The 10,709-nt window shown below is 37.7% G+C and overlaps 2 protein-coding genes and 1 long non-coding RNA gene across 6 annotated transcripts in view; 2 read left to right on the top strand and 1 right to left on the bottom strand.

The window, feature by feature from the left end:
• Positions 1-1,159: 1,159 nt before the first annotated feature.
• LOC111334172 (uncharacterized) lies at positions 1,160-3,621 on the top strand. Its single transcript, XM_022939865.2, has 3 exons — positions 1,160-1,234; positions 2,053-2,163; positions 3,068-3,621. The coding sequence occupies exons 2-3, from the start codon at positions 2,061-2,063 to the stop codon at positions 3,298-3,300; spliced, it is 336 nt and encodes a 111-aa protein (XP_022795600.2). The 5' UTR covers positions 1,160-1,234; positions 2,053-2,060; the 3' UTR covers positions 3,301-3,621.
• A 958-nt stretch (positions 3,622-4,579) lies between these two features.
• Positions 4,580-10,709, top strand: part of LOC111334171 (vacuolar protein sorting-associated protein 8 homolog) — a 54,353-nt gene continuing 48,223 nt past the window's right edge. For all 4 annotated transcript variants that reach the window (XR_015995242.1, XR_015995243.1, XM_088744800.1 and 1 more), the window contains exons 1-10: positions 4,580-4,730; positions 5,907-5,972; positions 6,538-6,632; positions 6,955-7,045; positions 7,388-7,420; positions 8,033-8,087; positions 8,750-8,794; positions 9,364-9,443; positions 9,683-9,769; positions 10,122-10,189. Coding sequence is in view for 2 of the 4 variants with exons in the window: in XM_088744800.1 (XP_088600926.1) it covers positions 4,590-4,730; positions 5,907-5,972; positions 6,538-6,632; positions 6,955-7,045; positions 7,388-7,420; positions 8,033-8,087; positions 8,750-8,794; positions 9,364-9,443; positions 9,683-9,769; positions 10,122-10,189 (761 nt within the window). In the remaining 2 variants the exon portion in view is untranslated. The remainder of the gene's footprint in view (positions 4,731-5,906; positions 5,973-6,537; positions 6,633-6,954; positions 7,046-7,387; positions 7,421-8,032; positions 8,088-8,749; positions 8,795-9,363; positions 9,444-9,682; positions 9,770-10,121; positions 10,190-10,709) is intronic.
• On the bottom strand, positions 8,890-9,144 carry LOC148716690 (uncharacterized). The gene is made up of 2 exons (XR_015995244.1): positions 8,977-9,144; positions 8,890-8,946 (listed from the first exon to the last, which is right to left on the bottom strand). It is a non-coding gene; the product is annotated as an uncharacterized LOC148716690 (long non-coding RNA).

The raw sequence follows: 10,709 nt of genomic DNA, 5'->3' as shown, positions 1-10,709 counted from the left end.
AAGAAGCCTAAGAGTCGCTCGAGGCGATAGCCTCGAGCGACTCTAGCTTCTTGAGTGCTTAGCAAACCTCCCAAGTGCATCCATAACTCAATAGTGTACGCTGTGGTGTTTATCATTTGTTTTATAACATGACATTGACACATTGTAGCTAAAGTGTTCCCTTTTATTTAACAAATCTTACGGGACCAGAAAAAAACAAGCGCGCGCGGAAAACTAGTCTTTGCATATGCTCACGTCAGCAGCCTAAACCGATGGGCAAATGGGGGACGCTAAATTGACCAATCAGGGCGCGCGCTTTACTTTGGTTATGTTATAAAATATCATGTGAGCTTGTTCCGGTTTCCATAGCATACCGGAAGTGACTAGAAGAATCACTCTCCTGGATGGAATAATAATAATAATAATAATAATAATAATAACAATAATAATAACAGTAATGATGCGTTTAATATCAACATTTTTGCATATACTTGAATTAAAATATTGTTACCTTAAATTTTAAAAACTGGATATCATTTCAAAAATAAAATTTATAAATATGTTACAAATCTGGGTAACTTTAGATATTGGAGAGCCTCTCTGTATAAATGAAGGCGCGTTTCTGTATTCGTTCTACCACTTCAAAGAGGTAAGAGGGAAGGTCGTGGTGCCATACTACACAACAATATTCAAGTGCAGATCGTATCAAGAACATATGTATCATAACTAAGTCTATAAACTCAACACCTGTTTTGCTGAATACACGGAGTATGTGGAGACGTTTAGAAGCTTCGGTAACAGTGAATGCCAGTCCGTCGCAAGGGTACCCCTCCCCCCAACGCTCCGCGTTTCATCAGGTTTTCCCTGACAATCCTGTGGTACAAATTTATACTGCTGGGTGGGAAGAAGCCCTGGGAAGGCATACATGACACAATGACCAACTCGGGTCAGCGCACTAACAATTAGAACACCGCCTTTCCCTTTTTTTCTAATCCCAGTTTTCTCATCTCTATCTCAGTGTCCAATGGAAAGATTCTCCAGAAGTAACTTTTTATCGAAGGGTTGTCTGTATCTACTTAAAAACTTAAAAACTGGTAATGTGCTCTGTTGCAAGGCGTTTATGGTCAAGGTCACAGGTGAACACAGCTTGAAATACTTCACAAATGTGTTATCTTTAAATCTTACATCAGTTGTTTTACAGCAAAAGGACATTCATTCTGCCTTCAAAAGAGTTCCAGAGGAAATATTACCAGAGGTAAGAGTTCCAAATTTAGTTACATTCTGGAAATTTGGAGATCTCGCCTTAGGTGTTCTAAAAAAAAATGTGCTGTTGTAACTAACAAGCTGTTGTTGTTTCGTTTTAACAACAGAAATGTAATCTTAGTACTGACGAAGAAATGTTGCATTTAATTAGGCATTCACTGCCTTGCATGAACATTTAATCTATATTTTGACATATTTATCATGAAATATGAGTGAAAAAGAATCGTCTATTCAACCAAGGAGATTTTGACTAAAAACCCCGCCAAATCGCCAAATCCATGAACATTCATTCGGTTTGGCGATTTTGACGAGATTTAGCCATTTTTGTCACTGCCTGCATTTCGTGACATAAGTGCGGGTTGACTATTAGGGAATTCGTGTAAACCAGGACGTCGGTAACGAGAACGTGGTACTCCAAAAAAGAAGGGTCTGATGTACTGGTCTTGGGAAGGAGGGGGAGGGAATTTTCTCTTGCAGAAATGGATAGCAACTGTTTTTTCTGAATGCAGAGAGCAGCTGTTTTTTGTTTTTTGTTTTTTTGTTTTTTGCTGTTTTTAATTGAAAGATCTTTCTCACTGAAAAGCGGAAAAACATAAGAATAATTTCCTTTTTCTCCTTGGAGACCTTTCATGAATGACGGGCTCATTTTTTATTCTCCTATATTTAGGTATATTAGCTTTTCTGGCCTCAACAACATGCTTAAAAACGACAGCATTGCCGCCAAAAGCCAGGATAAGAATGCTAATAATGCCCGTTATTGTGTAAGGAGTCGTTATTAAAGTTCACATTCCTGATGCATTTTACGTTTAGGATTCCAAATGGCTTTGAAGGGCAACTGGACAGTTTTCTTGTGGTTTGCAGTGTTCTTGGTGACGTATGCCAAACATGTCAAGAAAGATGATAAAGAAGGAAAGCTGAAAGGTAACCTTTTCGTTCCTTTTCTAAATGAAATCAAAAGTAATAGGTTTGTCTCATTTGTAGTAGAACATAATCGTGTAATGCTGAGAAATTGAGGCTTTAGCCATCTTACTTGTGCTCTAAACGGTCACCTGCCTAAAAGAACTGGTAGCTTCAGTGAGGCATTTCGCTGCCTTGATCGATGAAATGAAACAAACAAATAAGAAAGCATTAAAAACAGAAGTAACACCGACATTTGATAACCTATAGTTAGTATCGTGCTATGCGGTCATATTCTAAGTTCGTATTCGAAGCTTGCTGGGTTACAGCCAGGAGCAGAAAGGGTCGTGTGTCACCTGATAACACAAAAGCTTCATGGGGGTGTTAGGTAAATTTCATCGTTACACAACCAAAGTACCGCCCCTCCCCCCCACCAGGCGATGTATAATAACCAGTGACCGGTCCCTCAGATAATTGTTTCCCTATGCTCGCGAAACATGAAATATTTTTGTTTTTGTCTGTCATTTATTGTTTTCATTGTTGTTGGTGTGGTTTTACATCCATTAGAAAGATTAAGCACCGCGTAAACGTGAAACAGCTAATTTCACCTTGCCGTTTCACGTTTAACGTAAAATAGCCTGCTTTAGTTTGGTGGATTTGAAGGCGCCCTTGTACAACTTACAAGGTATAGTTTTGGCGCCCTTTTTCTGGCAATTAACTTCTACTCTTTGAGAGAAAAAGTGCATAAAATCCTATGCACACGGTAAACGCGAAACATGTTACTTTCAGGCGGAAACGGCAAAGCGCAACCGGCAAACCTAGCGAGAAAAAAAGTCACGTGGTCACTCTTAACGTTCACGTTTCACGTAAACACGGTTTAATCTCTTTATTATATAACTCAGATAGTTTTTCGTGTTAATAATTGCAGACGAAGTACTTCCAAAGGTTTTTGAAAACGTGGTATACAAGGGGAGGACTTTCGATTGCGATGATTTTCATACTACGGATAATTTTGGTCAATATTGCGGGTGTGTGTTTCTAGCTTGTACCGGAAGTCAGGATTGTACCACAACCCAAGGACGGCACTGTGCTATTAAAAATAACGACTATGATCATTTAGCTATGACAGGAAACGATTGTGGATGTCACGAGCATAAGTAATCACCCATGTAAATGAACATTACACCTGTATTGTGCTAAGAGCTAACACGTATCGGTATCTTAAGCGACTCTCAGTTTCGCCATGAAATCTCTAAATTATGAGAAACCTTGAAATAATTTCTTGATAGTGTAAAAAACTTCAAAGAGTAAGAATAAACGAAAAAGTAATAAAGATGGTTTATGATAGAATGATGAGCTTGCAAAATTCAAGCAGTAAATTATGCAATACCTACGATTCTGAATGAAGCAAGAAAAATATACCTTGGTAAAATGTAACCTTGGTATTTGACTTCTGAATAATAGACTTAAGTTTGGGAGTGACTGGCTTTCTCTTGATTTGATAGGTAATTAATTTACGTTACTTTTATCAACTGAATGATGTTTAGCATGCTGAATTATCAATGCTGAGTTATCTACCGAAGCCGAAGGCTGAAGCAAAAAACGCGGACACGACGTTCGATAATTTATGAACCATGCGAAAAATGAGTTAAATAACTGTTTTATTTTACACTTTTTAAACAATCTGCAAAAAAGAAGGGGCTTCTCTGCCTGGTTTCCAAGCCCCTTATCCATATACTTTAGTCTCTCTAACGTTTTGAGCGTTAGCCCTTCGTCAGAGCCCATCGTCATTCGCTCGGCGAAACTTAATTCGGCGTTCTCAGTTGATAAAACCAAATCATCTTATAATACCCGCCACTGACACAGAACCACAGTTTCTCTGGTACCCCCTTCATTAACTTCTCTTGATAAGTAGGCTTGTCCAAAACTGGTATGCCAGCATTTGAACGAGGAGTTATTGTATAATTAACAATTATTCCACGAACGCGCGTTGGATATGAGATGATAGATAGCCAACGAAGCGCGTAGCGCCGAGTTCGCTATAATCATCTCATATCCAACAAGCGCGAGTGGAATAATTGTTTTATTAAAAAAGACGCCCCCAAGATATTAGACAAATCTTCTCGACTTTATTTTGTAAGAAGAAACCGGATGTTACAATGTACAGATATTAGATTATGGTATATTGGCTCATATACCATAATGGCTAAGCCCTTAAAAAGTTTTGAGTTGCATTATCCAATGATCCAGTTTTTAATAAGTAGCTAATATTTCAGCCGCTGAACAGGTGTAGTTTTAACTACATCAGTCGAGCGGATTCACGCGTGAGGCGAGCGCGAACGGCAGCTCACGCGCGATATGTAGGAAATGCCGAGCCCGTTCGGTCCATCGATTCTGTTGATGCCCTATAACACGAGTAAGCCTGGCACTAGATGAAGAAACTTGCCAAGATGGCGGACGAAATGAAAGAGGAGACGAGTGTGTTGGAAGGTTTATTATCCACTAGTGATCACCTAGAATCACTAGAATCACTCGATGCAGCTTTCACTACAAGCACTGGATCCTTTAGGCAGAGACATGTTTCCGATTCAGTAAGTTTGGCTTTATTTTTCTATTTTAAATACAATAGGACCTGAATGGTGCCTAGGGGTAATTAACAAAATTACAGAGAAACAGGCCAGTTAAGTTGATTTGATTGTTAACGTCAGCTACTTTTTGGAGAGCGCCTGACTTACATTTCTTTCAATCGAAGACACAGACATCTTGTATGCGCTGAGAACCATGCCAGAAATAATGGAGTTCGTATGATATTGTCAGAGTTGTGTTACCCTTGGCCTTAACCTTCCAATTTAAGAGATGTAAGGACCTCGAAACAAGTCACTGAGTTTCGAAACAGGCTCTTAGTTAATGGATGGTTTTTTTTTCTACTCATAAAAACTTAGAAACTCTGATAGGATTCTTTTATATGAAATATTCATCCAGTGATTTGAGTGACTCCCAAAATTGTAAAGATTTTTATTTGTGATTTTAGCATCTTTGCTCTGGGTCTATGTAAACAGGCAGTGACAATGCTTAAGGGAACATAACTGTTACTAGACATTGGACCTGTTGATTTTAATCTCACATGCAATACATATATCTTATTAACCAAGCGCGAGGGCAGTACTGGGAGAATATCGGCCCGAGGTCTTGACAGTACGGACCGAGCGCCATACAAAAAAGACTGAGGGCCAATATTCTTCCAGTACGGTCCCGAGAAAGCTTGGTTAATAAGAGATTTATTATACGACTGAAGTTCAAAGGGACACAAGTGCGGTATCATTTGGGATCGTTCGGAACAGTGTCCGGTCCAATACTGAGAGAATATTGACCACCAATAGAGCATTTTGATTGGTTGATTTTAGTTAGTGGCCCTCTGACTGCCCGAGTAGTGCAATACTTGGGAATAACTGTTTAGGTTAATATACATTAGTCAATTTCAATTGGAAATAAGCCATCTTACTGTTGTACGTGTACTTGGTTGCCAAGCCCTTGATTTGGAGTGAAGCTGAAGGTGATCTTGATGTGATAAAGATCAGTATCTAGTTAGCATGACAACAAAGTAATTTACAATTGAAATGCAGCAACATCTGTATCATGTAACAAGTTCACCTACAGTCTCACTCCTGTTTGAAGAGGCCTGGTAACAAAAGACACAATTGTAAAAAAGAATATTTTGATTGGAAATTAAGAACTACGTGTTCATAAATTGAAATCTATTGTTGTAGGTGGACATTGAAGTTGACGTACCAGAGGTGGTTAACATGCCATCCTTAGAGAGTATCCTGAATGAGGTAATAGTACTTTCATGCTGAAAAAACAAAAAGTTTTCAATTCCCCTCCTTGGATCCTTCTATCTAGTGATCCTAGATTTGAAAGTGATATCTAAACTGGTAATGAATTTAACTCTCATGAGTGATCAAGACAAAATTTCTTCTTACAATATCAATGCAATATCAAGCAGAAAAGTGACGAGAATAAAGAAAAATATCAATCAAGGGTTTATTAGTTGATCCAATACCAAATTCTCCAAACTAACATGATAAAAATTGTATGGCAGACGGTGAGGAGAATTACTCATGGGATCTTGGAAGTGATGTTGGGCTGTTCCTTTTGGCATTGAAAGGGAAGGAAAAACGAATAAGTTTGATTTTTAGGGAGCCACTAATTTCAGAAAACTATGGAGTTGAATCTATTCTTGTGTCACTATTGCAATCATCAGAAAATGGTCTGAAATTAAATAACTTAACGTTAAAAAACTAGAAAGTTGCAGTGAAGTAGCTTCACAAATTGAATAGTTCCTTGTTATCAAAAAGATATTGATAATCTTTATATCATGGTTGTCATTATTTCACACAGAAAGATGAAGACATCATTTCATTAGAGGATGACCCTGATCTTGCCAACCTCCTTGAGAGTCAAGTACTGTCTTCTCCTCTTGACTTGGATCTAAGGTAAGTTCTCGGTGAACATGCAGGGTAAAATTTAAGTTTATTGGTCTTGTGATTCATCCAAACAACAATATCAACAACAACAATATCCACAACAACAGCAATAACAACTACCACATAACAACAGTAGCTTTAATATTAGAATATTTTTCTCCTGGTTATGACATGTGGATCTTGCTTTACTTACTTTTTGTTTTATGATCCTGATCTAAATATTTTCTTTTCTAGCTTTCCTACTTAGTCATTTCAAAATATTTGAACCCTGTTGTTGCATATTGTAGTTTCAGTTTTTATGTTATTTCTTTTACCTTTGCTGCTTTCACAGTTCTGGAAAAAAAATAAAGAAAACTAAGCATGGCTCTGTTTTGCGACATGTTGTGTTGAAAAGTGTTTCCAGTCAGATGGTTTCTGCATCAGTAAGTGAAACATTTGACATTATTTTTGTATTATTCAATTACTACAGTATTTACTAAATATTAGCATGATAATAATGTCCTTGTTCTGATAAAAAGTTAGTGATATTAAAATTTTTATTGATAGGAAATTTTTTCACTCAACTTTCACTTTTCAATTAGTTCAATCTTGTAACTACAATAAAAAAGTGTTAGCAGTAGTTGATGCTTGTTGGCTGTGAATAACATGAAAAGCAAAGTAATTTTTGCCAAGTTAAAATCTTAAATTTGAACAGAGGAAATTTCCCAGTTGAACCTTAAGCAATATTTAGAAATGAAGGAGTAATTTTTCCTTTTTGTTGACAGGCCAGAGTGGATGCCGGTTTGCCTACAGCCATGGTGAGTAAATTTATTTTTAATGTAACCCAAATGGTTTCTAGTGTCTCAAGACTTGATTCTTGATTCTTAAATATCAATTCTGTATTGTAAAAATGAAAACTAAAAAGTGGACTGGACAGCTTATATTTGAGTATTTGAGTATTTAAGGATTTGTACAAACTCCTGGAGCAGAAAAAATAGGACATAGGTCCCCTATGAGGTTTAAGCTCCAACAAACCCACCCATCCCACCCCAGGGGAGGACATCCATCACACATTAATCTTGTGCGTGGGAAATTAACGTCTCCTACCCCTAACCCTGCAGGAGAAGGGACCTCCATTTATTCGTCCCTATTCGAGAAGACTAGAATATCTAACCATTTCTTGATGTTATAGAAAGGTAGCATATTCTTCAGTCTGTACTCTAACTCTGACCCACAGTACCTTGGTTTATATAAAAGTACAATGAGTACCAATAAAATGTCATTGAAACTTGGTGAATAATGCTTGGTAGTTAGTTACCTGTAGTAGACCACTGTCCCATGCAGGACAAGTTTGTGTAGCCTTAAATGGCTATGAAGCATTAAAGATTGATTTTTTAATTTGTTTAATTACTATTGATCATTTCTTATAGGCTGTGTCCTCTCTAATTTGTATTGGAACATCTCATGGAGTGGTGCTGGTCTTTGGTAAAGACAATCATAGTTGTATCAACACTTATAAGTATAGGTCGGAGGAGATGAGGAACATACACAGTGCAGCCATAAGTCTGTTGAGTGTCTTAATGCACATTGTATGGTAAAGTATGTTTACGAGCCAGTGGCCCATCAGGCCGGTGCTTAACTCCGGTTTCTGTAGCATGAAGCGACTAAGAGTATTTCTACTCCCCCCTGGATGGGATGTTAGTCCATCGCAGAGTTACCCCCCCCAGCATGAAATTTGCCGGTACCCATTTAAACACCAGGGTGAAGAGAGGCACTGTGAGAGTAAAGTGTCTTGCCTAAGAACACAACTTAATTTCCCCGGCTGGGGCTCGAACCTGGATCACTCGATCCGAAGGCGAGCGCACCAACCATGAGGCCACCGCGCCTCCACAATGTGCATTGTATACAGGAGATTAACTAGGTGAGCTCTATTGTAATTGCACATAATTTGTGTATAAATTGAGTGCAATAATACATGCATAATACTGTAGTCTTCATAGAACAATTCAAAGAATGTCTGTCACAGTAGTTTAAAATCTAGTGCAGAAATTATCACCAAAAGGGTTCATTCTGGGTAGCCATGTTTTTTATAGGTACAGTGTATGACAATTGATCAAGCCTTTAGTTTGTACTTTTTTTCTATTTAGACCCTGAACAAACACTGAAGCTGGTTCTTGGGAATACATCATTAGGTAAGAGAAAATCAATAATGTGATTATCTATTAATGATATGCATGAAAAAATTCGAGGTAGCTTCTCATAACTACGCAGAAGAAAAGTGTGTGCATCACATGTAAAAATAATTTATTCAAACCCTGCAAGTGACATTGACCTTGACATTGACCTTGACATTGACCTTGACATTGACCTTGACATTGACATTGACCAATCATTCTGACCAATCAGAATGTCTGGTTTGTTTCTTTCTTTGCACTGAATTAACTCTCTTCTGCACTGAATTAACTCTCTTCTGCACTGAATTAACTGAAAACTGCATTCATCTTAACCAATCAGAACTGAGAAATTTTTTCATGTATATTATTAACTGCAATAAAAATTGTTTAATAGCTGTCAACAATCGTGATTTTAAGGGCATTGCTCTGTGATTTTTGCCTACCAATTCTGAAGAGTATTTCCACAATTAACATTAGGTATTTATATGTGTCAGAGATTTTACACACCTGTACAATCTGTTTATGAAACATTGATTGTAGTGAAAAGATAAATGTGACCTAGAATTTTTTAATCAATCATGTCATAGGTGCTGAGTATGGGGCTGTTACTTCACTGGGCATTAACATGGAATGTACAAGACTTCTATGTGGACATGCAAGAGGCCAGGTAGCATGCAAACACAGATGTTACACAGCACTGATAGGAAGCAAAAGATTATACTCTCTAGCAGATTAACAGATCGACTAATGACACATGGGAATATATTGACAAAAAAATTACGTTATCAAAAATGATGCAGTTGAAAATTATCAAGCATGACATTTAGTACACCATTTTTACGATGGTTAATTTATTTAATAGGTTTTATGAAATACTTACGTAACTGGTTCAATTTGTATTTCTAGATAACCATGTGGGATTTGCAGTCTGGTAAATTGTTGAGACAAATCACGGATGCCCATCCCATGGGTAGCGCAGTGCTGCATGTTATGGTAAGAAAATGAATAAATTGTGAGGCATTTCGAAAGCATTTGTTTATTCAAAATGTTGTTGCTGCTTAGTCCCCAATTGTTTTTTTAGGAAAGGGGTTATGCACAACTATAAACATATAACGTAGGAGAGTGAGAGAAGAATAATTAAAACGAAGGAAGGCTTTATTCGATTTTGCATTTTTTCTGCGGGAAAGTTACGCACTAGCCTCGACTCCACGTACTCGACTCAGTCTTACTTGCTCACGTCCAAACACACTGGACATATGTGAATGCCCTATCTATGAAGCACCCACTATTCTTTTCCTGTGGGCAACTGTCAATTTTCTGTTGTTATTCGTTGTGTTTTTCACAGTTTACAGATGACCCAACAATTGCAATTTGCAGTGACAGTGGTGGATCCGTGTTTGTTCTGAGCTTCAAGTAAGAATTTTGTTCCAGGAAAAAAGTTTTTCACAAACGCTTTTAAGTAATCAATTGTACAGGTTAAAAGGTTGCACCATTAAGTACTATTTTCTTAATCACTTCTGGTTACTGGAGGAAAGAGCCATTTTCCTTTGAAGACTAATTTTCCCGCGAAGAAGAACTGCTGAATCATAGAGGGCAATTTCGCATATGGATGAGTTGAAATGTGACAGGATTTCTCTTAGCGCTGTTTCCCTGTTTAAATTTGAGAGTTGACCAAAACAACTTTTTAGAGCAATTTTCAATCGCATGTCGCATGGCCCCTACCGCTTAGTGGCCGACCATTTAACTTTTGAGGGGGGAGGGAGGGGGCTGGGCGATTTTGAAAAAAAATTTCCTGCAAGCGCTTGTTGGAAGAAGAAAAATTGCATGCAGCCCAAATGTAACAGAAAAAATGTACCAAAAAATCGGAAAAATATATCCTGCACAGCAGATTGCTAGAAAAAAATTTCTTGAGGACCAGAAATCACCCACCCCC

This window comes from Stylophora pistillata, chromosome 14 (genome assembly GCF_964205215.1).
Source record: "Stylophora pistillata chromosome 14, jaStyPist1.2, whole genome shotgun sequence".
In the NCBI taxonomy this organism is placed as follows: Eukaryota; Metazoa; Cnidaria; class Anthozoa; order Scleractinia; family Pocilloporidae; genus Stylophora; species Stylophora pistillata.
This window is presented reverse-complemented; position numbering and strand designations above follow the sequence as displayed.

Excerpts from the sequence above, each read along its gene's own strand:
- LOC111334172 (XM_022939865.2), top strand. The coding sequence starts at position 2,061 with ATGGCTTTGAAGGGCAACTGGACAGTTTTCTTGTGGTTTGCAGTGTTC. Across the intron at positions 2,164-3,067 it reads TAAAGAAGGAAAGCTGAAAG|ACGAAGTACTTCCAAAGGTT; the intron begins GTAACCTTTTCG and ends TAATAATTGCAG.